We start from the raw sequence: 24,949 nt of genomic DNA, 5'->3' as shown, positions 1-24,949 counted from the left end.
TCACGTCAGAGGTGGAACGGATCACGACCTCCTACTCCCCTGCCACCGGAGGTGATGGGTGCATCCCAGTGCCACCAGCACGGGACACGAGCTGTTGCTGAGCTTTACACTGGGAGAAGCTAAGCTTCGGGGGCAGGCCAGCAACGCTCTGCCCCTACGCCTGGAATTACTCCATGCAATGAAGGTAACCGCATCTGCGGCTGATATTCTCCAGTGGAAAACAGGTCCTGGCCCTCCAGCACACAAATGAACTGGCAAGCACACCCTGCTCAATTGCAAAACTGTAATTACTTTTGGGGAGGAAAAGGATCTAAAAACCACCCTCCTTAAATCCATAATGTTTCCTCCCTCCATTTGATGATTTCTATTATCATTACTTGATGTTTTTAACACTATCCAATCCCTGCCAGCCACCTGGAGTGAAAATATCAGATCCATTGTAAAGATGGGGAGGTGGGTACAGGAAACAAGAAACTTCCAGGGCCACAGAGGAGACAGTGGCAGAACTAAGATTATAAAGCAAGTGCTCCCAAATTCCAGATTATCTGTAATGAGACTCTGATTTGTAAGTAAGAGGAATAAAGGGCCCACTTTTGCATTTTAAAAAGTGCCAAATAATCTAAACCAGGCTACGATGTAAGTGCTGCCCTGCAAGTCAAACAGCTACCTACATTTCTTTCGTGCTTTTAAATGGTTTAAGATTTCTATTTTTGCCTGAAACGATAAGCCAAGGGAAAGAATACCAGGGAATCTTGAATACTGATGCTTAATTGAGCAACAAACTCCTGATGCCAACCAGACAACAGTCTGGATTTGGTGACATCAGGTGGTCAAAGAGACACAAAAAATCTCTAGCTACACCAAAAAGGAAATGCTTTACTTTTTAACCCAGCCTCAAATCCAAATCTCCCCGTTCCCTTCCTATAACATTTGTGGACTTTTTATTCATTTAAACAAGCATCACTGCTGTGCATTTGGATAATTCCGTGCCTAAATCCTTAGGCAAATAATTGGTATCGCCCAAAAAATCAAATGTATCCATTCAGTTAATAAACTGCCCACCACACCTGATGACAGCGGTCTGTGGCCTAGGAAGTTTTAAGAAGTACAATGGAGAAAGGAAAGGGAATATTTTCTTACAGTTGCAACAGTACTGGAATCAAAGACCTGCTTACCCATAGTTAATGTTTTCTTTGATGTCCACCTCCCTATAGTTTTTCAAAAAAGAAAAAGGGATTCATGAACTATTTAGACATCTTCATATGTCACAAGACAGTCCTGAAAGCATTTATTAACATCCCAGCTGCACCACCAGTGGTTAGTTTGCTGCAAGGTGTCAGTCTGTGCAATAAGTGTGTGCGTGTGTGAGAAAAATCACCATTTTCTAGAGTTTGCAGCAGCAGCAGCAACTTCATAACTTTTGCCTTTACACACAGTGAAGATATTTTAATGTCAGAGTCTGCTTATACATAAAGGTGCTTGAATTTTCAGGAATTCCATTTGTTTGATTACTTCTGTTTAACACTGGCTACATGCAATATACCTTTTTTCTTGACTATATGAAAAAAAACAAAGTCCTGTACCTAACACAACGATTCGTACATCAGTGAGGCAGTGGCATGAAACAACTAGAACGCTGATCCTAGTTTTCGTATACAATCATAAAATAAAGATACTATACAGTGAACCCACAGAGCACTGGTGATAATATGTCCCGGGTGCAACTGAAAGCCTTCTCAGAGGAAGAGAAGACCAAGATAGAGACCGATTTCTACACAGGAAAAAATTAATATGGGGCAACTATTTTGATACAGCCTGCAGAACGGAGTAGATAGCTTCTTTAAGACAGGGAAAGGAACTGCACCCCAGAGCAAATCAAAGACTATTGAATAAAAGCTTAATCTGCTCCTTTTCAGACTTTTTTTTTTTGCAGTTCATTCACTCTAAAATAGACAGAACCAAGCCTTGCAAACTCTTTCTCTGCGAGTGAGTAGAAATAATCCATAATCTGTACATGTAGGAAGAACAGAGGATGTGTGAGCAAGAGAGAAACAGAGATTCACCTGTATTCCTGTGGAATACAAGCCTCTCTCTCAAAAATTCTTTTCCCATTCCATTTCTTGGCTCAAGAACGACTAAGCAAGTCTCTCAGAGCTGACTTATTCATCCTTGCACCCTGCTCTCAGTTGTGACAGGAGTGTGTCTGAGGTCTCCAACATTTTATGTTTTACCTCCTTAAAAAACCAAATCACCTAAACACTTAAGTTTAGGGTGTTTGTTTGGGCCCAGGCCATGCCCTGACAGCTAACGGGTTTGCTTTCTGACCAGTGTCTTACTAAATATTTTATCTGGAACTGGACAAGATGTTTGTTAAGACCAGCTGCTGTGCCAATGCCCTTGCAAATAAACACCCAGCTGGTCGTGACAGTACAACTGCTGCCCTGAAGCTCTTGGACGTTGAGCATACTCCAACTTTGCAGCTCCAGCTTTAGCATTTAAAACTCTCATGGGTTGCAATAAGAAAAACAAGAGGAAAAAAAGTCAGAAGAATGCACTGGTGTGAGGTAGGCAATGCACAACTAGATAGTGTCCTTGAGGGACCAGTATGCCAATAACACTGAAGGCAGAAAGGTTTAAAGACGACTGTAAAGGAAGGTAGTGTTGAACTGGAGTGAGCGGAGGCAGCTCAAGTTTTTAACCAGTGCACAAACTGCTTAATGGAAGTTGTTTCCATTTTCTGACATGAGCATTCCTCCAATTTGGAGGAATAAGTTAACTGAAGACTATCATACTGCACTACATTTCCCACCCATCTATTCCACGTAGCAAAACCAAGACTGCATCTTACGCTGGATCTCTGACGTCTCTGGTGATGCGGTAATTCCAGTCACGGAAAAACTCGTTTTCTTTGTCAAATTCACGCTCGTCTTCTCCAATAGTCACAGTGAACCTCTTCTCCTCAAAGTCAGGCTCCTGTTCTTTTCTCATAGTTGCCTTTTTTAATACCTGCCATAACATAAAAATAAAAACATTGTAAAGAGAGAACACTTCTGAGGCACAGAGAAATTGCAGTATTAAAAATCCTTCATTTGGAAGAAACCTGCTCTTCAACTAAAGCATCCTTCTTCTGCCCCAGTCTTATGAATGTGCAGGACACCGGACTTTTCTTCACATAGACAGTGTAATTCACTATTCCATCACCTCAGAATGGCAGCAGACAGGCAATAAAAGTTTCACACATGCTGATCCCATTTTTTGAAGTGATCAGACACACGGATCCTATAGGTGCTAGAGAAACAGGTGCTGAAGTAAGGGAAACTGGATCAGCTTAACAAGTTTTGCTTTGTGGTGGGCTTGACCTCAACATCCCTGAACCGGTCAGGGCCACGGACTCTCCCTAACTCATCTTAATATAAAAAACCAAACCTGGATGCTACCTCCCTCTTGACTGTACAATAAATGTGATATACAAGACACAGTTAACAGGTTAAAAGGCAAAAGGAAGGCTCCTTAAAAAGAACAAGACACTACATGCTGCAAAAAGAGCTCTTCTAGCATCCTGCTCTCAGTGAAACAGGCCAGTGGATTCTGGAGACAGTCAGCATACTTCCTGAGGATGCCATTTACCTCTTTAGCATGGCGGAGTCCTCTCTCCCAGGCACTTTCTGTTGGGGGGTCCGGAGGGGGTGGAGGTAAGATTTCATCAACAACTGGCCCTCCCTGTTAGAAAGGTGAGAAGAGGAAGGAGACAGACACTTGACATTAGTTTTAAGTAGCAAACTCATGCTTTGTAAATGGTTACCCCAGAGTACCTCCAGATACTCCGGAGACGTATCAGCACGACATAAGCTGGGACACACATGGAAAATTATTCCCCTCTACTAGCAACCTCAAGACCACCTTTTAAAATCACACATCCAATAGATGTATTGAATTTTGCTAAAGTACTAGCTCAAATAAAATCCTCACTCCTCCTAGAGCTGGAGGCAAAAGCTATGTGCAGAAGCCATAAATTCACAGAAAATATGTCCATACCCAAGGGTTGGCTGGCATCAGTGGGTGAGGGCCGATAGGAGGAGCGCCATTTGGGGAGAAGGGCTCAGGCTTGGAGATCAAGGAGTAGTTTCCTTTATCATTCACCCCAGGGTGAATAAATCGACAGTTCATGCCCCAAGTACAGTGACCTGTGGAAATACAGTTCTGTTAGACCCCTGTATGCCTACAGCAAGTGGTTGTTCAGCCCCACAACCATTTAAAAGCCATCAAGGCAAAATGCTGTTTCAGACATGAGACTTTTCTTCTCTCCAACTTTGTTGAGATTTACCTGTTTTCATACACATGGAAAGACACTTGCCACCCCCCACCTTTCCAAAGAGGACAAATAGGTCCAGTCACAGATGGATGAACGTACAAGAACCTTATTATGGTGGAGAGAATGGAGGGATGGATGCATACACACCATTAAGCAAATGCAGTAATAGGCCTATGAGCTCTTCAAGTCTTATTAATGACAACACTTCAAGTTAGGAGCTTTACCTTTTACAGAAAACAATGACTACATCCTGACAGCAAAGAAAGCATCACAGCGCATTCAGAACAAACAGCTCTCTGGTGAGGCACAAACTACATCAAAGCTTTTCTCTCCAGCCGACTCCGCAGGCTTGCCAGCACAAAGCGAGACATCGCTACGGAGGGCAGCAGACAAATCTGAAGCTGCTCATTAGCTTCAGGTACCACCCCCAAAGAGATGGTAACACTCAGGGGTTTCTAACAGGGATACAAAGCTAATTCTCAACTTTATTTTAGCTTGCCTTAGAAACAAACCCCATTTTTTCTTCTTCTGGCAATCCACTCAACATCAGGCAACAGACATTTTGCAGATTTCCCAGCAGACACCTGCATCACAAAGTCATCGCTAATTCTGTGCTAGCTCGGGCATTAGCACATTGACTTTAGAGGCAATGGAGCAGTAAACACTGCTGTGGCCCAAGGAGAAATCCCTGATCTCGGCTGGCAGGGCAACATGTCAGAAATTCACACTGCATCTGGGTCCCTGGAAATGCTCCTCATCAGTCCCAGGTTAATCACGAGCTGGTGTTCTCTGTCAGAGGGAACACTGGACGCTTTTGTACTGTCAAACATCACGAGAGCACAAATCCCTTTGCACAGCAGCTCACGGAGCAACACATCCTTTCTCAACGCCTGAGCACTGGGAGTAGGGACTGCCAGACACCTACGCAAACACTTACTATTCCTACTGAAGCGTCAAGGGGAATGGTTACCCTGACAAGTAAGGTGCCCTGCTACATATGCCAAGGCGGCTACACATCAAGCTACTTCACTGGAAGGCTTTGCAAGCTAGTCATTCATGCCACTGGGCAGACGCAGCCACATGAGTGCTCCTCAGACACAGCAAGGACAAAAATCTGAATGTCTTCAAGGTCCCACGTGAGCAGCGCCTGATCTCCCTGGTGGCAATAAAGCCTTTAAGGGACGAGCAAGAGTGGATGTCAACCTTATCTGAACCCACACCAAATCAAAGAAAAACAACTGCGGCAGGAGATCCTGCAGTCTGAACTTTGACTCGGGCAAATATTTCCACGCTGCATGGAGGCGTACGTCACGCTAAGGATTCAGGAACAAACAGCTCTCCTTGCCAAGGGACTTCCCTGTTCTACCATCATCACCAACACGTTCGTGTCTCAGCACAGGCAGAAAATTCGATACCGGAAGACATTCAGGAAGCTAAGTATGTGATATCTGATGGTCACGTCTCCGGAAACCCCCTAAGCAGTTCCCTATGTTGCATATGCCACTGATGCAAGGAATAAGAGACGCCACCCTGTTCTCCACCCTTCTTTTAATTTCAGATTTTCATAAATTGTCTCAAGGGCGATTGTAAATAAAACCAAGTAAACGAGCAAACATTAAGTGAGATGAAGCTGAAGGAAGTGGAAGAGAGCTATAATCAGTTTAAATAAGAAAACTTTTATAAAACCTACTCTCTACACTAAAAAAAGTTGCAGGATAGTCCAAGGTAGCTGTTGTGCAGTTGCACAAACTTTGGGGAATGTCTTACTATGAAGAATAAAAAAAAAGAAATACAATCGGTCAGATTTAAAAGTTTCAAGTCTTGGGTCTCATTGGCAGCAAGAAATACATTTTATGATTTCCTACCCCATTCATTCCGACTGAGACTGACAACCCCAATCATATTTGAGAAATGTGGTATCTGATACAGTGTGGAGCAATCTTCTGGCTTGAGGAAAAAGCTTCTATTTACATGAGGATTATTTTTTTCCAGCTGACCATTTCCTCAGTGGAAGTACTGCCCACCGGCACGTCTCACCCCGTCAGGTCCAACGTCACCCCTTCAGCACGCCGTCTCGCTGGGGCTTCTGGGTTGTTTGTGAAAACAGCTATACGTGAGTTGCCAACACCTGACATCACCACGCAGGCAACGCAGGAACCTGGTCAACAGATGCATCTGCAGGGGCTGCAGTGGCTCGGTGGATGTCAGCATGTCGTCACATCAATATTTCTTACCAGGAAACAGTATTTCTAGCCCTATTTTCAATTTTAAAATTTCATCAAATGTCTTTTAATAACTGGGGAAGCGAGACGGATATGGGAGTGCAAGAAACAATTATGTTTTGGCAAGGCATAAACTTGATAAGAAATAACGAGTATTTGCCATTTTTGTTTTCCACGGAATAATCCCTAAGCAAAAGCTGATTGTTAAATCAGCCCAAACAGTTTTATTCCATGCTGTTTTAAAGACACTAGCACGTTTTCCTTTATTTGCTTCTACCAGGCTCACCATACTTAGGGCAAAGCAATTTTTGCATATTGGCTCCATGTAAATTCAGCACCTGGCCACCAAGGAACAGAAGGTGATACTGAGGATGCCTGGGGCAGAGTTTATCATGTAGACAGCAGCTGAAGAGGTACAAAACCAAACAAGGAAAATGACAGCATCTTTGGTTTTCTTCCACCATTACAGCACGTCATTACCTTTCATGAAGAATCGGCAGGTGGGACGTGGCCTCACTTTTCTGTCGCTGGGGTCTTTAACTTCTCCTTCTTCTAAGTCATCATCCTGGAACAGACAGACAAGCTGACATTTCACTTGGTGCATTTTCTGCAGCGACTTGACATTTCACAATATGGTCAAATATCAGTCACTGAAAACACACCCTGGAGCAAAACACAAGAGAAAAGCAATATGAAATTACAATTAACACCCCTGAGCATCTTCACAATGTACTGCTACAAACAGGAAGATGCATCAACTTCAGCGTTTCAAAGGTGACTGCAAAACCCTTCAGGCATTACGGACATCTTGGTGCCACACCACAGCCCAAGGTTTCAAGCTGCATCGTTTTACCCGATATACGCTTAAAGGCTCAAAATCAACAGTACAGTGGATTAAGCTCTTATACATCAGCCGAACAAGGCTGGCTGTGCACTTTTAGCTGGCAGTACGTGCGAGGCAGAGGCAGGTCCACGCTCTTTCGAGGCAAACGAGCTAAATCGCGTTACCCTTCCTTCCTGCAGGCTAACAGCGACACCGACAGCTACCGCGGTTCCACTGGCGTGGGTAATATCACTACACTTCAGAGCCTTTAAACTGGACCGTCCCCTGCTCAGCACTCATGCCATCCCTATTTAGCTCAAGCCAATTCCTTCTGGTCATTGATTTAAAATACATAGTTGTATTCCTGCGTTAATGCAATAACCCAATACAGACATCACGCACCTATACATCCAGTTCCGAAGGATGACTGCTATTACAATAACTAATTATAAAATGCTTCCCCACAATGCTGAGCGACAATCCCGCACACAAGCTTTTGGGGACAAAAAAGTCATACATAGTTCTTCCAGGCCTCTCTGGCAACAGCTTGACACCTTCCCTTCTGCTCCTCAGCTCCACACAGGAGTCGTGAATCAGCTCTAACAAAACTCTACATTATCCCCAGGCACAGCAGCCCCAGGAAGAAATTCTGGGAGATGGAGGTTGCTTCGAAGATTAAGAACCACAGGGGACAAGCGTGAAATAACAGTCATGAAACACCTCCAGAAGAAAGTTGTTGAAACTTTAAAGTACCAGCCTTTGCCTTTGTTCTCCAGGGAAAAAAAAGCTTTCACTGGCTTCATTAGGCTGCATCTGAAAAGTCAAAAGGAGCTAAAAAGAGGTGGCGATGCAGAAGGCAACGGCATACATGACCGGAGAGTTGTCAGAGATATCTGGCAAGGAAATCAGTTATTTATCCTAAAAGGCACCCTGGCTTTCCCTTGGTCTGCCTCCATTTCACCGCCACAGAAGTTTTCAGCATATGAAACGCATCTGAAGAGGGAGCATCTGGTGGAAGCCTTCCCTTTGCACTGCAATCGCAGCAACCCTGTGGCAGCGACAGCAGTTGTCTACACGGAAAAGATTAAGAAAGTTCTGTACTTTGATCAATTTAGCAGCTGGAAAGGAGGAAAAACCATCACTCGGCTGTAGATAAACAAAGGATGTACAGAGAGATGGGTTAACAGCCTCTTCTGCTCCATTCCTCTGAGGGCAATACAAGGAGAGCTCTCCTGAACAAGAGCAGATTTTAAAGACTACACTTATATTCAAATTTTAATTTGCATTAATATCCCCCCCCCCCCCCAAGACAGAACTCTGAAAGCAGAATAAAATGCAGAGATTTAACAGTTTCCCCCCAAAGCTGGGGATGCCATTCAATGACGCGTGAATGGTATAACCAGCTCAAGTCTGCTTCTTTCAAAAGAACTGTGTGAAGTCTTTGCAAATGCTGTACTTGAACAAAAGGGAAAGTATTTATTTCTGTGAGGTCTCCTTGGAATCAGGCAGCTGGGAACCCTGTTATGAGTTAATGTATGAAAACCAGAGTACAGATTCATCTTGTGCTTTGTAAGGAGAGTGCTCCCAAGAATGCCTTAGACTCTAAAGGAAAGCATTCATATTTTAATCAAGAAGCAGGCATGGAGTCAGGACTCCAGAAGTTTTTTTTTCCCCTGCCTGGACTCTCCCACAACACACTGAAATTCCTTCTAACTGAATCAGAAATACACAAAACTTTTGGAAAATACGTAAGCGTTTAACAAAATCACCTGCCAGAATGGGCATGAAGAAGAAAAATAACATCACCTTTTTTTAAGCAACAGAACTTGTCAAAGCACCATTAGAGTAAAAAAATACACAATATACCACTCTTCAATAAAAAGGGAGGAGGGTCTCTCCAGCAAGGCTCCACGAGCTTCCTGAGCACGTGGCCAGGTCAGCTACACAGCAATGGGGACTGGAAGGCAACACCATCTCCCAAGTCTGAACCCTCCCCTCCTTGGCTGAGAAGACAAACACGGATAAAAAGCGCTATTTGCCCTAATCACCAATGCAATTAAAACCAGTTTTCGATTTTTCTAAATAGCTGCATTTGTTCTCAGCTATGAAACAGTAGCTGCTGGGACTGCACATCCCTGAACATATCACCCAAACCATGCGCAGGGGCTGCGTGGTTAGGCACTTTCCAGAAAGCTCAGCACCCTCCGATCCTCTTCCACACACCCAGATGCTGCTAGAGCCCAACAAACAGCTCAGGGCCACGGGCTTCCCGCACACGCCCGATGCCTCAAGCACACGATAGCCACTCTACAGCACCAGCCTCTCAACCTAAACTGATGAGACAGCTTATGAAGGCCTAATCCATGGCTAAGTAATTTGCTGTCAGCATCATTCAAAAGTCCTCCGAGAGCTGAGGCAGAATAGTTTCTTAAAGCACGGGAGCCCTTCCCTATTCAACGGGAACAAAGCTTATTTGTGACGGCTCTGACAATATTCGGCACAAAGTTTTTCTACAGTACGTGGCACTAGACATCCTAGCCACTGAGTTTAGGACTTGGTACGCAGTATGCTCTTACCTCCAAAGAAAAAGTGCGTTACTTGCACACTGGGGACACAGCTAACAGATATTCGTGTCAAAGAAGAAAGAAGGCCTGGCAGTCTAACAGCCAAACAGTTCTGAAACACAAGGATAGCTCTCTCCCTGCAGGACTTTGCCCACCTTGGACCAGCTCCTACTTACATCAATTTCTCCATCATCAATTTCTCCATCATCTTCTTCTTTCTTCTTCTCCTTGAGGGGATCCTGGCTGTCCTTTTCATCATCACTTTTGCTGCTGGATTTTTTCTCATCTTCATGGGCATCATCTCCTTTCTCCTCTTCCTCATCATCCTCACCAGCAGCTTTCTCACCATCCTCCTCTGCAGCAGCAGCACTTGGTTCCTCAGGAACTTCCTCATCATAGTCCAACTCATGCTCATCTAGTTCACGGGTGACAGAGGACGCTTCATCACCAAGATCATTTGTCCGGTCTTCCTCCTCTCCTTTGCGAGGCGGGGGGCTCTTCAGCTCCCCACTTTGCTCGTTGTTGTCAGACTCCTGAGACTTGGTTTCGCTTAAGCGGTCCTCTTCATCCGAGTGGTTCTCCTCTTCACCATGACTCAGTCCCCTGGCTGCATCCTCCTCCTCCTCTCCCAGGACGCTGCCTTGCCCACCCTCTCCATCAAGTTCCCGGTCTGAACCACTCTCCTTCAGGACTTCGTCATCAGAAAGCTGCTGGTCCTCTTCATCAGGAGAGCAGGGGTTTCGCTCAGGGCTGTCGGAAACGTCCATCAGTACCCAATAGTCTGCAGAGGGTAGAAAACAACACTTGTTATGGGGAAACAAGCTGGGAAATCAAGAAAGGCTCACCTTGAGGAATTTGTACTCTTGTATTTTACCTCCTAAAGAAGAAAAGGTTGCTTGAATTCATGAACATGGTTTATTGTAGTACCTTCATGAAGAAAACACAGAGTTAAAACTGCATAAAGAACTGATTCCAATATTGTCCCAGACCAGAGAAGAGTGTGCTACCCTTCACATACAACAATGGAGCTCGAAGTTGGAATTTCATCTACAAGCTCTAATAGGTGAGGCTGCACAAGCACTCCCACCAAACCACCGTTAGAAATCCTCTCCCCAGGCACAATCAGCAGTGGCATTTCTTGTGTGAACAAGCGTGTGAGCTTCAGAACATAGGGCCAGGTTTTCAGGTGTATTTTGTACCTATAAGCACATGGCACCGCAAATTGCACAGACTCCTGAAGAGGCACAGGAGCACAACTTACAGTGATTCTGGAAAAACAGCCTATATATTTACAGTACTTGTTACACTGCAGCCAGAATAGATATGAAAGCAAGGACAGTATGCATTCATGAAAACTCTTGGATTTTTAATCAGGTTTAATTTAGACAGTGCATATATTGCCATCTAATCTCCACCCGCTTTATAAAGATTCAAAATTCCCTCAAAGAAGCAGACCAACTTCATAACTGTCTGCATCATGCACTTTTGCTACAAGCTCAGTATGAACACGTGCTTGGTATAAGTCAAAAATTAGATGTCTGCTTCGAATAAGCATAATAAATGCAACAGAAAGGAACAAGAGGTAAAGCAGGAAAAAAAACCCAACCCATACATCTATTTATTTTACTCCAGAAAAAAAACCCCCAACATTAATTACAGCAGAACTGTCTGACCCAAGGAACTCTTTGAGCTGTCTCTTACCAGGAAGATTACTGTTTCACATCTAGACAAAAGCTCTTGGTGATTAAAAACTCTTACCCTTCGGCCGCGGTCTCTTGCTGCAGCATGTCCTTAGCCCTATAAACGACGACGGCAACTCCTTCCTTGCCCCCCTCAGCAATAACCAACAGTGCTTCAGCTGCCTCAGAAGAGCCCAGGCTGAGAAAGGTGTCTTGGCAGGTTTTCCAGCACCGAGGCAGCCAATACTCGGAGAGATAAAAGCACCCACTGTAGTTCTCTGGTTGTGCCAGTGGAGCAGTTCAACAGAGGCACTGGCTCCTCTCAAGGTGGCACCTTTCCAGAGGACTAAATTTACGGTTTGAGTATACGCCACCTCCTCCTCCAGACCCAAAGATTTGTACAGGAACAAGCTTGGGTGGCCATCAGACAGAAATGAAAAGCTAAAGACAAACCCAAGGCTTACAGAAGCACATTTAGGGCTAAAAAGCTGTGGGGTTACAAACCAACATGATTTCTTCACCTTAATATGTATCAGGTTTTACTTCAGCTGCTCCTAGCTACAACCTCCCCACAAGCACATTTACTGCCAGTGCAACAAAAACATGACATAAATTACCAGATTTTTACCTGCTATTTTTAAGCCCTTTGGAGCAGAAATGCTACTAAAACAAGACTCTGGTAGCTCCTTTAAACACATCCAGCAATCCTTCCTGAAACAAAAGTTACTACCACTAGGCAGCTCTGCACTACTTAACCTTTTCCTGACCTACCCCATCACTTTGCTATGCTCTGCTCTTCCGACTGGTTCTGCGTAGTAAAGGTTATTATTTACTAAAGGTTATCATTTACCATCAAAGAGCAAGAACAGACAGGCAGAAGGCACACCAAGCCACAGCATCCAAACAGACTGCCACGTGCTGTAAACATGACCAAAACAAATCCAAGCCTTCTCAGCATCTGAAACCCAAAACATTTTGGTAATGACACAATTGGGGATCTCAGTGCCGAAATACGGCAGGAGGGTAAGCGCGGGGAACGTGCGGCATCTCTTCTGCGCGTTAAGAGTCCATGCCTGGAAATCAGGAAGGCGTGACAACTTTGTTACCCGTGCTACTTGTCTGCTTCTTCGTAAACTTTCCAGGACCAGGGCTGTTGTATTTATGTCTTGTACGCTGCCAGACGTACTGTCATCACTGAGATAGCATCTCTTGCCTTCACTGTAGTGAAGATATTATTAGCTGGTATTTGCAACAAACTCTCAATAGGAAAGTCACACTCAAAGAAAACGCTGCTCGTTATACTATGGGAGGTCTGCAGAAGAGCTAAAAACATTTCTCAAAAATAAAACAGAAAAAGCACTCCCAGAAGCAGTACAAGTCTGTATGTTAGTACCCAGCAACTTTGCTCTACTTCATGTCTACAAACATCAGCTAATTGATAAATGCGAGGATGATCTAAACGTTTGACGGGGCCCCGAGCAGCAGAAGATTCACATTTTGAGCTTCCTACCAGCTACTCTTGTTTCTCCGCATATTTGAAGAAGTTGGCTCTTGCTCATAACCAAAGTTGTGATTTTACTGAAAAGTTAAAAGCCAAATTAAAAGACAGCAATTGCCTCCTGCTGATAGTGGCTCTGGGCAGCTAAATAGGATGTAATCTGAAACAAATTATATTCTTACTGAGTATATAGAGGTTGATGCTGAGTTCATAAATGCTTGCACAAATTGTTACTGGCTTTAAGAGCAATTTTATGGCAGCAGTTTTAATTGCCTAAGTGCCTGGGAAGTTACACTTTGCATGCACGTAGAACAACTTAGCGTATTACAGCTGAAAGGTCAGCCTTAAGAGGCCAGTAGAAATACAAAAGCTGTCAAGTGCAGATGTATTCAGGAAATTTGTTTTCTGATTTCTTGCAAATAAGCAGCACCACAGAAAAAGCGTTTAAGTGAACTAGATGCCTTTCCGCATTCGACATCAGGACCTTTGGAGGGATGAGGGAAAACAAATATGAATGCATTCTCACCACCAGCTAAGGTGGTAAGTATAAAACATTCATCTCCACTGGCAGCTATTAAAGCTATTATAAAAATCCACTGCATCTGTCAGTTACAATAATTTCCGATTAATTTCCATCGGCAGAAATGATAAGAAACACAACAAATAACAGCCCAATTGAAAAGAGTTCACGAAATCCAGGCAGTCTGGTTGTGGTGTGTATTTGCCTGGATTCAAGAAACAGCAAGTTTCCCTTTGGCAACAGGCCTTACATCCTCCCTGGTGCTTCTATCTGCGCAGGCAGTGATGCAATGCAGAGAAGGCGCTTATAGTTCCTCCACCACCTCTTACGCCAAATTATTTCAATGAGAGTCACAGTTCAGCCAGTCTCCAAGGGCTGTTGCTCCAAGTTCACTGGTAGGCAAGAAAAGATACCCCAAAACCAATGAACCAGCTTTTTGCTTCGATCTTATGTGCAACAGCATGGAAATGCCCCAAAGCAAACCCATGATATGCAAAGGTAAAACCAGAAGCAGGAAAAAAAAATAGGGAGATGGAAATAAAGAAAACAGTCAGACTAATGACGGAACAGGACTAGATAGCATTTCTGCTGCATGATGGCAAGTTACTGCTCTAGCAGCCATCCAAAAGTGAGGCTAGCCTCTCACTCACAGCCACCGCAACTCCTCCTGCGATGGGGGAGATCAAGACGGTAACATGTCCTCCAGCCATTCCTCAGCCCTGTGCAGCCCCAAGGCTCTGAGCCCAGGAGGAGAGCGGGGGAAGGAGGCGTAGCATCCCAATAACAAGCTTTCGGGCAACAGCAACGTCGCAGAAGCACGGTCTGAGATGGGAGAACGCCTTACCACTGAGCTAGTTGTTATTTCTTGTAGTCACTCGTTTGTAGGAAAAAAAGAGATAATTTAATGTTATGAAAGGCAGGAGTACCAAAGTAAGAATTTTATGAAGTGCCAGAGTACCTGCTATAGTCACTCAAACTTCCTTTCAAGCTCCCATGGATTTATTCTTTGCATGGTAGCAAGTTTAACTCCAGTTTAAAGTGCGTGTCCCAAGCGCTGTCTCAGAATAACCTGCAAATCACAGTTTATTCCAAATATCTGGAATCCTGCAAGGTTTTTTTGAGGTGGTTTTTTTTGGGGGGTGGGGTGGGGGGGTGTTTGGTTTTTTTTGTTTATTTGGGTTTTTTTTGCTTTCTACTCTCCTTTAGTTACACATACAGGCGAATACCAGAAAAATCTAAGAAAAATGACTACATGGAAGTATTTCAAATTGAGCAATACTGACATAAATGGTAGAGCAGAAATCCACAGGTTTCATCCCTCATCATAAGCTTGGAATTTTTGTGCCTTAAACCCAAGCCAGTTCCCTACTGTCTTCTAAACCAGTTACAAAAGCAACAAATTAACTTCTAACCTACAGATAAGATTGTTTGACTTTTAGCTTAGGATGATGGGGCAAGAACCAGGTATATAATAATACTTCTCATTTAGCAGTGTTTTATCTTCAGAGGTATCTTTAAAACTACAGGTAGTTCAGGCAAAGCCAACTTCGGTCAAAGCTGCACAACCCCTTCTATTACAAAACTGACTTCATTTGCTCAAAGTGTGTCAGATTTTCATTTTCTGCATATCTGAAGCAGACTACTTCAGAACAGGTCACTAAGCCTTTCAGACCAGGTTTACAAAACCCTCGCTTTGCCAGGCTAAACAAGTTGGTACAGCCTTTCCATCGAGAGGCTTTGGAGCAAACGCTCCAAAGTGGGGTGCACTTGCAGCCAAAATTGCCTTTTACTGCCTCTAGAATCACTTGTGCACGCCTCATCGAGTTGAAAGCCCCTTAAAAGCAGCTCACACATTCTCAGTAGAGAAACTGAGGATTGGGCAGCGAAACTTTCCAGCCATCCCACCTGCAGTGAGCACATGCCATCCTCCCAGGTGTGAGCCAGATGGCACTTGCTGTCCCCACAGGTAACACTCAGGTTGAGCAAGACACTCACTCCAGTTGTTCCTCCTGGATTCTCATGCCTCCAGCCAGTCCCTGTTGGCTTGCAGTGTCCCTGCCAGTGCTGTGAGCCAGCAATATTAGAGACAGTCCACCAAAAATATAAAGTGAAGAAGGCCCCTAAACAAGAGGCCTGAAGCTTTTTGATCTTGTTTTCAGTAGCACTACCCTTGCACCATGCTCAGCAGCCCAAGCAGAACCCCACTCCACTCAGCGACAACTGAGAACACCTGACAGTTTTTGCAAACCTAAAGTTTGGCCCTTTGGTCACGAGCTATCCAGAAATGACGGAAAGTGCGCTGAAGAGACATACCTAGCATCATCGAGGAGCAGGATGAAAAGGCTAGAACAGCCGGGGGTCCTAAGGGACATTCAGCTGCAGTGATCTACAGCTTGCTTTGGCACAAACCTTCTTTCCCTGCAGCCCCTCGCCTCACTCCCTGTATGCACACAGGCTGCTGGAAGAGGCACAGACAGCACCCTTGTTCAGCACGCAGCCCTGACTTGCCTGCAAGGCGGCCGGTTTGCACACAGAATCAGGTCTGGCAGAAAAGAGCAGCTTTTAGTTACACAATACATAATGCAACAGGAGGCAACGCTGAAGCTTCACAGACTAAGCTCTGGAATTTTTCAAATTAGAGAATGAAGCATTAACTACTCCTTGTCAGTGTTTCATGGCTTGCATATGGTGGAACAGAGATGCTCCTTCTAAGCCAGGCGTTCACGTGGCCGTCCTCACCTGCAAGGACTTGGATGCAGTAACGAAGGGGCTTGTCTTGTTCTCTGTTCCCATTTAAGTCTTATAGCCTTACTGGAAAACATTTAAAATTACGCAGATTCCCCCCCACCCCTCTCACACAGGTAAAAAGGCACTGTACGCTGAGAAGGTGTTAGGGAAATTTAAATAAATCTGCTTCAGCCCCATTATAATATATTTTTTCCACAGCTTAACGATATACAAGACTTCTTTTAACTTAAAATATGGCATTGAGATTAAGAAGCCTTGACACAGCACTAAAGGCAGTAAGAAAAAAGCCCTTTGCTATGCAAGTTGCTTTTTAAAACTCAACTTCGATATTGCCACTTAATCCCAGGATACACTTTAAATAACATTTTTAACCTTACGCTTTTGTTAGGTGATTTGCCCAAGGCAAGAGGTAGACGAGTCAGAGCACTGCAATTCTTAGCAGCAGGTCTGTTTTCGAGATCAAGCCCAACTTCTACTCTCTGTTAAATGAACAGCATCAAAAGGTACAAAACTAGAAGGAAGAAATGCCAACCAGGTTTTAGTCTGTGGTCACACATGTACCTCGTATGCCGCTCTAAGGCAATGCAGCGTTTCACGGACACGCATTCTGGATCGACAGTGCCTATTGCTGGCGGGAGGCTCAAATTCTGTTTCTTATTGCTCTACGCTGTGCTGCTTTCAATTAGAACTCATGAAAAGTTTGAGCAGCATCTTCAATTAAGCCAACAAAGTTAAGCTTTGTGTACAACTAACTGACTTGCTGCTGCAGGTAGTGTCTTGGCAGCAGATGAACTGGAACTAGCATGGAAAGGACTACCTCAGGACGGCAGCTTACTCTAACCCACTGCAGCACCTACAGGATAAAGCTGTGAGTTAAGATGGGATTTGAAACAGCCACCAAGGAAAAAATACTCCTGGCAAGCATTATTTCCATTCATTAAATTCCTCCCTCCAAGGCTGAGCCTTTACGTGGTGCCACAAAAAGCTTTTTCCAAGTGAACAAGAAATACACCTTGGATAGAACATGGGAACAAACAGCTCAATTCCAGCACCTCCGGTAGCAGGAAGGCACCAAGTACCCTATGGAAAACTGACAGAGCTTGACAGAGTCATCAGCTTCAATCTTGAAATCCTACAAATGGTCAGTCAGACGGCAAGAACCAAGCGCATACCCAACTTCTGTGCCCCCCCAGCAGAGACCTCACAGCTCCCGGGGTGGTCAAGGGACAGACGTGAAGGAAAGAAGCAAGGAACCTCTTTGCTTCAGGCAGGAATCTTTGTGACAGAAAGGAGAAAACCACTTTCGAACAGCCAAACAGCTGATGCAAAATCAAAAAACATTTCCATTAATCAGATACACGAAAACCAGGGGTTAATGCAGAACAGAAAAGTTCTGGAACATGGTCTAAGTCAAGCCACGGGGATGGGTGAAGAATGGTGAGTGAGCTGAGGAGAATGAATGGGAAATAGCGCTGACAGGACAGGCGAGAAGAGAAACACACCACCAAAAGATTTTGGGAACAAAGAATTGGAAAACAGAAGCAAAGCAGAAGCAATGGGCAGAAACCACAACGGGGAAAAAGCATGGAAGAGTAGCGACAACAGGAGAAGGAAATAAAATGCCTCGTGATCCAGGAAAGGAGCATCACATAAAACTGAAAAGACACACAGAACAAAAACAAAGCACCCAGTCCTTTGCTTCAAATGAAACTATGGCCTTTAACAAGGTTAATTAACCAAAATACACACTTATCTGCCATCCTTAGAGAAGCACTGACTTTGAAGATGCGTAGCAAACTTCAATTACCTAGCAGCTGTCAGGAAGGCTTTTAACGCAGAAAACTGAGCTGCCGTTTAGTATTAATTTAAGAGAACTGCTGGGTGACAGCCATTTTCAGCAAGCTGATTTTTAAAGAAGAGCTCAGAGAGCTCCGATCCGCAACGTTAACCACTGTTTTCTGTCAGGCAGACTTCGGGATCGAAACTTGAAGAGAAACGGAGCTGCAAGCAGCTGGAGTTTGTTTTCACAGTGTAACTGATTTTCCTATTGCTGGAGCACACACGGCTCTTCCTGCAGCTCTCCGCTGGCAAATGCTAATTTTGAATTATCAGTGCCTCAATTCCATGACAGAAAACAAGTACGATTATACTTGTATTCTGTAGGATTTGTGGATAATCACCCTCAAGAGGCTAACTTTACTCAGAGCATTCGATCAGCAGTCTGGCAAAAAGTTGTTTTGATTAGACTGTGACCCTTTTCTTTAATCTAGACAAACTTCAGAAAGATCAGGAGAAAGAATTCACACCTTGGAGGTGCTGCTCTTCCTACAGCCAAAGCAGCACCGTTAACAGTTGTTTCAGAAGTTACCGATGGCAGTAAAAGAAAATATTAGGGTGGATGCCAAAAGGACAGCTCTGAAGAGACAACCCTGCCGAGACAACTCACGGAGGGAATCTAAACCACCTGCAGCAGCTACGTGTTAGAGCACTCGCAAAGACGACGGCAGCTCCGAGCAGAGAGGAGCACCTCACAGCTCCTGCTGCGCCGGGCGGACAACACAACCCAGTGTTACGAGGGTGATGCACCCCCCCCCATCGCAGAATGGACCCCCACGTGTGACGTACCCACCCACCCATTACAGAATGGACCCCCACATGTGATGTATCCACCCGCCCATCGCAGAATGGACCCCCGTGTGTGACGTACCCACCCCCCCATTACAGAATGGACCCCCACGTGTGACGTACCCACCCGCCCATCGCAGGACAGACCCCCATGTGCAGCTGGTGCCGCTGCGGGTTCCTGGCCCTTCTCCCCAGCTCCCCCCACGCCTCCCTTACCTCACAGGGCCTCCTGCCAGGCTGAGGTCCTTCTGCTGTGCCCCCCGGGCCAAGGCTGCTGCAGCTCTCCCTGCTCCCACCTGCCTGGGGAGGGAGGACAGTCAGAGCTGCCTGCACCCCTGGGGTCTGACCACCCCCCGTGCTGCCCTCCAGAAGGCAAACTGCCCCCCCCACGGCACCCCTAGGTGAGACTATTCCCTTCCTTAACACCCACCCAAAACTAGGGCTCCCCCCTCAAGCTGGTGCTGCCCCATTCCCATCCTCAGCACCCCCCCATCTAGCTGGGGATCCCCCCTGCAACGTCTCCCCCAAAGTAAGGCTGCCCCCCCGCCAAATGAGGCGACCCCCCCAATCCCCCCATAAACCAAGGACTCCCCCCCCCCAGGTACCCCGCCGGCCCCATCCCAACACCCCCCGGGGCTGCCCTCCCCAACTCCAAACCCCCCCCCCCCAAACCGGGGCTGCCGCCCTCCCATCGCCTCCAACCGGCCCTTCCCTCCTCACACCCCCCTTCCCAAACTGCCCCCGCGCTGGGCCCGCCCCCCCATTCCCAGCCAGAGCCGCCCCTCCCTTCCCAGCACCCCCACCGAGGGCTTCCCCCCCCCCAACCCCGGGGGGTGCCCCCGCCCCCCAGCATCCCCCGCCGGAGCTGCCCCCAACCTGAGGCCGCCCCCCCCCCCCCCCGCGGCCGCTCCCCCCGGTTCCGGCGGCGCCCTGGCCCGCCCCCCCTCCCCGGCGCTAGGCCGCAGCCGGCGCCCGCCGAGCGCGGCCGTGCGGGCAGCAGCTCACCTGGGCGGGCGAGGCGGGCCGGGCCGGGGCGGCGGGGAGGGCGGGCGGGGGGGAGGCAGCGAAGCGGCGGCGGCGGCGGCTGAGGCGCGGGACGGGACGGGACGGGGCCTCTACTCGCGGCGGCGCAGGGCGGCCATGGCGTGACGTCATCCAGGCGCGACGGCCGGCGGGGCGGGCGCGCTCCCCTCTCCGCTCCCCTTCCCGCGCGCGCGCGCCACCACCCCGGCCGCGCCTTAAAGGGGACGCGCACGGGGAGGGGAGGGGGAGAGTGTGCGTGTGCACGGCGGGGGGTGTGCACGCGTGCGCACACGTGGAGGGGTGCCCACATGCGTGCACACGCGAGGAGGGGCGCGCATGTGCGTGCACACGCGAGGAAGGGTGCCCACACGCGTGCACACGCCAGGAGGGGTGCGCATGTGCGTGCACACGCGAGGAGGAGTGTACACAGGCGTGCACACGCGAGGAAGGGTGCACACAGGCGTGCACACGCGAGGAGGAGTGTACACAGGCGTGCACACGCGAGGAAGGGTGCACACAGGCGTGCACACGCGAGGAGGGGTGCACACACGCGTGCACACGCGAGGAGGGTGCACACAGGCGTGCACACGTGAGGAGGGGTGCACACACAGGGAGGGTTGCACACGCGCGTGCACAGACGTGCGTGGGTACACGCGCACGCACGCGCACGCAGGGAGGGGTGCACACGTGCGGAGGGGCAGAGGCGTGCGTGCACGTGGAGGTGCACATACGTGCAGGTGGGCATGCAAGCATGGCGATCTCCACGTAGGCGATTGCACGCGTGCGTGTGGAGGCTCGCACGCGTGCACGCTCCTGCAGGGCGTGCAGCTGCACGCGCACACACGCAGGGGTAGAACACGCCCGGACACGGCGATAGGCACGCACAGGGAGGTGCACGAGCGTGGGACGCACGCGTGTGGAAGTATGCGTGCCTGCGTGTGCGCACGCCTGTACGCGTGCCCGTGGGTGCAGACGCGCACACCCACACGTGGAGCTACGGCTAGGTGCAGGTGTGCCCACGGAGCTGCACGTGTGAACACGCAGCGAGCCACGCCCGCGCGCAGAGCCGTGGAGACGCGCACACACGCGTACGCTCGTGTTAACGCGGACCTCCACGCGTCCGCACGTGCAGAAATACGTGAACACGCACGCAGAAATAGATGAAAACACAGGCAGGAATACGTGAGCACGCGTGGATGCACACGTAAACGTATGGACATAGACGCGGGGGCACAGATACGTGCAAATGCACAGCTGGATATGACACGCGTGGAGACGCGCGCGCGCGTGGAGGTACACCTGCACGCGTGGAGATACACCCGCACGCGTGGAGGAATATATACGTGCACACACAAGTATGCCGCGCACGGGCACGCTCACGCACGCGCGCAAACGCGCCGGAGGCGATGGCGCACGGCCGTGGGGCGCGGGCCTCCAGGTCAGCCCCGTACCCCGCTCTCGCATCCCCACCCCGGCCTGGGCGGCACTGCGGGCGCTGCTCCCGCTCTCCCCGATGCCAACGGGAGCAAGCGGCAGCGGCCGGAGCGTGGTGGTGGGGCCGGCCTGCTCAGCGCCCCGTCGCTCCCCGTCGTTAATCAAAGTGTTAATGAGCTCCCCTGGTCGGCGGTCCTGGGCTTGGGGGGGCCGCTCCCCGTGCTGGCTTGCGTGCCCGGGGGGCTGTAGCCGTGCCCGCTCTCCTGGTCCTCCATCCCACGCCTCCATCCTGCTTTTGCAGGACCCCGACCCCTGCGGCTCCTCCGTGCCCACCCCAGGATGTGACCCCAACACCCTGGGGCTTGCTCGGCACCTTCGTGGCCTGCCTGGCCCACCCTTTGCAGCTGCCCCGAGCCCCAAGGGCCACCAGCCCCCCCCAGGCACCCCATTGCAGCCCCCTCTGCTGCAGCTCCCCCCGGGGCCCGCGGCCGCTCCTTGCCCTCCGGCCGCCCCTTGGCAACCCCGAGGCCCCGGGGGTTGCCGACCCGGCTGTGGCAGCCGCCCCATGGGCCCCTCGCCCGTCCCAGTGCCCCGGCCTGGGGCCACGCTCAGCCCCGGGGGGTGCAGGGGGGTGGCCCGGAGATGCAAAACGCCCTGGGGGCTGCTCGCTGGGGGCACTGGGAAGGGGCTTACTGGGGGTACTGGGAGGGGCTCACTGGGAGCGCTGGGAGGGGGCTTGCTGGAGGCACTGGGAGGGGGCTCACTGGGGGCACTGGGAGTGGGCTTACTGGGGACACTGGGAAGGGGGCTTACTGGGGGCACTGGTAGGGGCCTTCTGGGGGCACTGGGAGCGGGCTTGCTGGGGGCACTGGGAGTGGGCTTACTGGGGGCACTGGGAAGGGCCTTCTGGGGGCACTGGGAGCGGGCTTGCTGGGGGCACTGGGAGTGGGCTTACTGGGGACACTGGGAAGGGCGCTTACTGGGGGCACTGGGAGTGGGCTTACTGGGGGCACTGGTAGGGGCTTACTGGGGGCACTGGGAAGGGGGCTTACTGGGGGCACTGGTGGGGGCTTACTGGGGACACTGGGAGTGGGCTTACTGGGAGCACTGGCAGGGTCTCGCAGGCGCAGCCCGGGGGAGCAGCGCTCGGGCAGCCCTCGGGACGCCGGCCCCGCCCCCTGCACTGGCCCCACCCCTTTTGCTAGCAGTGCAGGAGGGGATTGGCTCAGGCGGGAGGGCGTGGGGCTGGGTGGGCGGAGTCTGTGGGTGACAGGTACATAAGGCGAGGCGGGGTGGGGGGGAAGCTCCACTGCAGAGGTGTTGGTGTCTGCTGGAGGTGAGCGGGGACCGGGACCGGGACCGGGACCGGGACCGGGACCGGGACCCTCCGCAGGACATCCTCCACACGACCCTGCAGCAACAGGGCTGGGGTTGCCACCGTGGGTGCCCCTGACTCCCCAAAGCCTTTGTTGCCCGCCCCAAGGGGCTAGGGTGAGGGTGCAGCCCCGTGCCTGCGTCTCACCTCTGCTCCAGCGCTGACTCAATGCCCCACGCGCCGCTTTGCGCAAGAGCCGCGCTGGCAAGCAGACTCTGCCCGGGCGGCCACCGCCAGTCTGGCCCCGGCCAAAGGGCAGGCACGGCCCCTGCGTAAAGGCAGCTGTGCCGGGGTGCCGGCTCACCGCCTTGCCGGAGCTGAGCACAGGAGGTGCTGGTGGGAAGGGGTCTCCTGGGGTGGAGAGGAGCTGGAGCCCACCCCTGCCCAGGGCTGAATCCTTCTTCCCCAGCAGGCTGGACCGTGCTCGTTGCGAAGATGGACTACGCCAAGTCCCTGAGCCTGCGCCTGGCTGCCCCTGTCTCCAAGTAAGTGCCGGGAGCCACCGTCCCTGGGGTCGGGGACATGGGAGCCCTCCCTGCTTCGGCACCTCTCGGCTCCCCGAGCGGATGCGCTGCTTCCCCACTGAGACTTGGGGGGCTGGCACCGCCTGGGGCTGGCGGTAGGTCTCAGGACACCCCGCTCCGTCCATCCATCCCTCCCCAGATGTGTCTCGGCAAGTGCCTCCATGACCCAGCAGCTGCTGTCGAGCCCAGCCCCGCGGCCCCGACCCTACCGTGTCTGCAACTGGGACCGCAGCCTGCGCAAGGGCATCATGGCGCAGAGCCTCGCCGAGCTGCTGCGCCAGGTGAGCTGGGGGCTGGCTGTCTGTCTGCCAGGAGACTGTCCGTCTGCCCAGGTGGGTGGTGGGCTGGCCGCCCCCAGCCCCGCTCATCCCCAGCACCCTTGCAGGCTCAGAGCGCCCTGCTCGCCCCGGGTCCCGTCTCGCTGGTGCTGGATGAGGACGGCACTGCGGTGGAGACGGAGGCTTTCTTCCGGACGCTGGAGGAGGGCACGGTGCTGATGGCCCTGAGCAAGGGGCAGACCTGGGCTGCCTCCAAGGTGAGCGCTCCCCTGGGGAGCAGGAGCCTGGTTTGTCCTGTGCATCCCACGCTGGGATCAGGGGGGAAAGGATGCTGGGCCGGGATGTACCCGGGATGCTGGGTGACGTGAGACCGGGAGGGTGGGTAACCCTGGTCCCGCTGTCCCCTAGACACCCGGCTACCAGCTGAGCCTGTCCCGCAAGCCCCCTCGGAGAATTGACGTCGCCTGCGTCACCTTCGACCTCTACAAGACCAACCCGCGGGACCTGGGCTGCCTCAATGTCAAAGCCACGCTCTACGGCACCTACAGCATGTCCTACGACCTGCGCTGCTACGGGGCCAAGCGGCTGATGAAGTGAGTGCTGGGGGGAGCCGGCGATGGCTCCGGGAGCGGGGATGCTGCAGTGGGGTACCAGCCCTGCTGCCCGTACCCTCCGTGGGGTGCAAGGAGGGATGCTCACCCCCTTCCTCCCTGCCCAGGGAAGCCCTGCGCTGGACGCTCTTCACCATGCAGGCCACCGGCCACGTCCTGCTCGGCACCTCCTGCTACATGCAGCAGCTCCTGGATGCCACGGAAGAGCCGAAGGAGGCGGAGAGCAGCCCGCCGCTGCAGAGCCTCCTGCCCTGCAGCCTCCCACCCCTGCCCCGCAGGAAGATGCTGCAGTGAGGGTCGGGTGCCCTGTTCCCCCTCCTCTCCCTCCCCCCCATCCCTTGGTGGTCCTGGCACCCCACTAGGTCAATACCCGGGGGCGAAGCTGCTGTGATGCCCGGCACAGCCTCTCCTTGCATTGTGCTTTACGTGGCCGGGTCTTCTCTGTAATATCTGTACTCTGTAAATATATTTATTTAAGTAAAGCTCTGCTGATGCCAGCTGCATCTCATCTCGCTTTTGCTGGGTGGGAGGGTTTGGGGGGGGGGAGGCTCAGCCACTTGCCCCACTTGGCATGCTGGGGCTGGGCCGGGCAGCGGTGCAAGAGCGTGCAAGGAAGGGACCTGTCGCAAGCGCTCCCCAAGGGAGCTGCTGCCTTCGTCCTCCTCCCTGCGCCCCAGCTGGCACGCGGGGCCCGGCCCCCGGCACGGAGCCGA

The 24,949-nt window shown here is 50.5% G+C and overlaps 2 protein-coding genes across 11 annotated transcripts in view; one reads left to right on the top strand and one right to left on the bottom strand.

The window, feature by feature from the left end:
- ZC3H18 (zinc finger CCCH-type containing 18) overlaps positions 1-19,364 on the bottom strand; it is a 49,977-nt gene extending 30,613 nt beyond the window's left edge. For 5 of the 9 annotated variants that reach the window (XM_075511061.1, XM_075511064.1, XM_075511067.1 and 2 more), the window contains exons 1-7: positions 19,208-19,364; positions 10,098-10,702; positions 7,015-7,099; positions 4,036-4,184; positions 3,628-3,720; positions 2,849-3,006; positions 1,176-1,208 (exon numbers count right to left, since the gene is read on the bottom strand). In XM_075511061.1, coding sequence (XP_075367176.1) covers positions 1,176-1,208; positions 2,849-3,006; positions 3,628-3,720; positions 4,036-4,184; positions 7,015-7,099; positions 10,098-10,688 — 1,109 coding nt within the window. In that variant the 5' untranslated portion in view covers positions 10,689-10,702; positions 19,208-19,364. Of the gene's footprint in view, positions 1-1,175; positions 1,209-2,848; positions 3,007-3,627; positions 3,721-4,035; positions 4,185-7,014; positions 7,100-10,097; positions 10,703-11,679; positions 11,815-19,207 lie in introns of those variants that run through there. The other 4 variants (XM_075511066.1, XM_075511068.1, XM_075511070.1 and 1 more) reach the window with 3 other exon arrangements.
- A 3,394-nt stretch (positions 19,365-22,758) lies between these two features.
- On the top strand, positions 22,759-24,727 carry CIDEC (cell death inducing DFFA like effector c). Of its 2 annotated transcripts, none has more exons than XM_075510036.1 (6): positions 22,759-22,784; positions 23,233-23,308; positions 23,487-23,628; positions 23,733-23,882; positions 24,034-24,218; positions 24,344-24,727. In XM_075510036.1, exons 2-6 carry the CDS (start codon positions 23,259-23,261, stop codon positions 24,528-24,530), a joined length of 714 nt encoding a protein of 237 aa, XP_075366151.1. In that variant the 5' UTR covers positions 22,759-22,784; positions 23,233-23,258; the 3' UTR covers positions 24,531-24,727. The 2 variants fall into 2 exon arrangements, with proteins under 2 accessions (XP_075366151.1, XP_075366152.1); XM_075510037.1 differs by having other exon boundaries at positions 22,767-22,784; positions 23,236-23,308.
- The last annotated feature ends 222 nt before the right edge of the window (positions 24,728-24,949 follow it).

This window comes from Mycteria americana, chromosome 8 (genome assembly GCF_035582795.1).
Source record: "Mycteria americana isolate JAX WOST 10 ecotype Jacksonville Zoo and Gardens chromosome 8, USCA_MyAme_1.0, whole genome shotgun sequence".
Taxonomy (NCBI): domain Eukaryota; kingdom Metazoa; phylum Chordata; class Aves; order Ciconiiformes; family Ciconiidae; genus Mycteria; species Mycteria americana.
This window is presented reverse-complemented; position numbering and strand designations above follow the sequence as displayed.

What these genes read in the sequence shown, in the direction of transcription:
- CIDEC (XM_075510036.1), top strand. Translation starts at nt 23,259, where the DNA reads ATGGACTACGCCAAGTCCCTGAGCCTGCGCCTGGCTGCCCCTGTCTCC. An exon ending in CTGGCTGCCCCTGTCTCCAA is followed by an intron (nt 23,309 to 23,486) that starts GTAAGTGCCGGG and finishes ATCCCTCCCCAG; the next exon opens with ATGTGTCTCGGCAAGTGCCT. An exon ending in GGGGCCAAGCGGCTGATGAA is followed by an intron (nt 24,219 to 24,343) that starts GTGAGTGCTGGG and finishes CTCCCTGCCCAG; the next exon opens with GGAAGCCCTGCGCTGGACGC.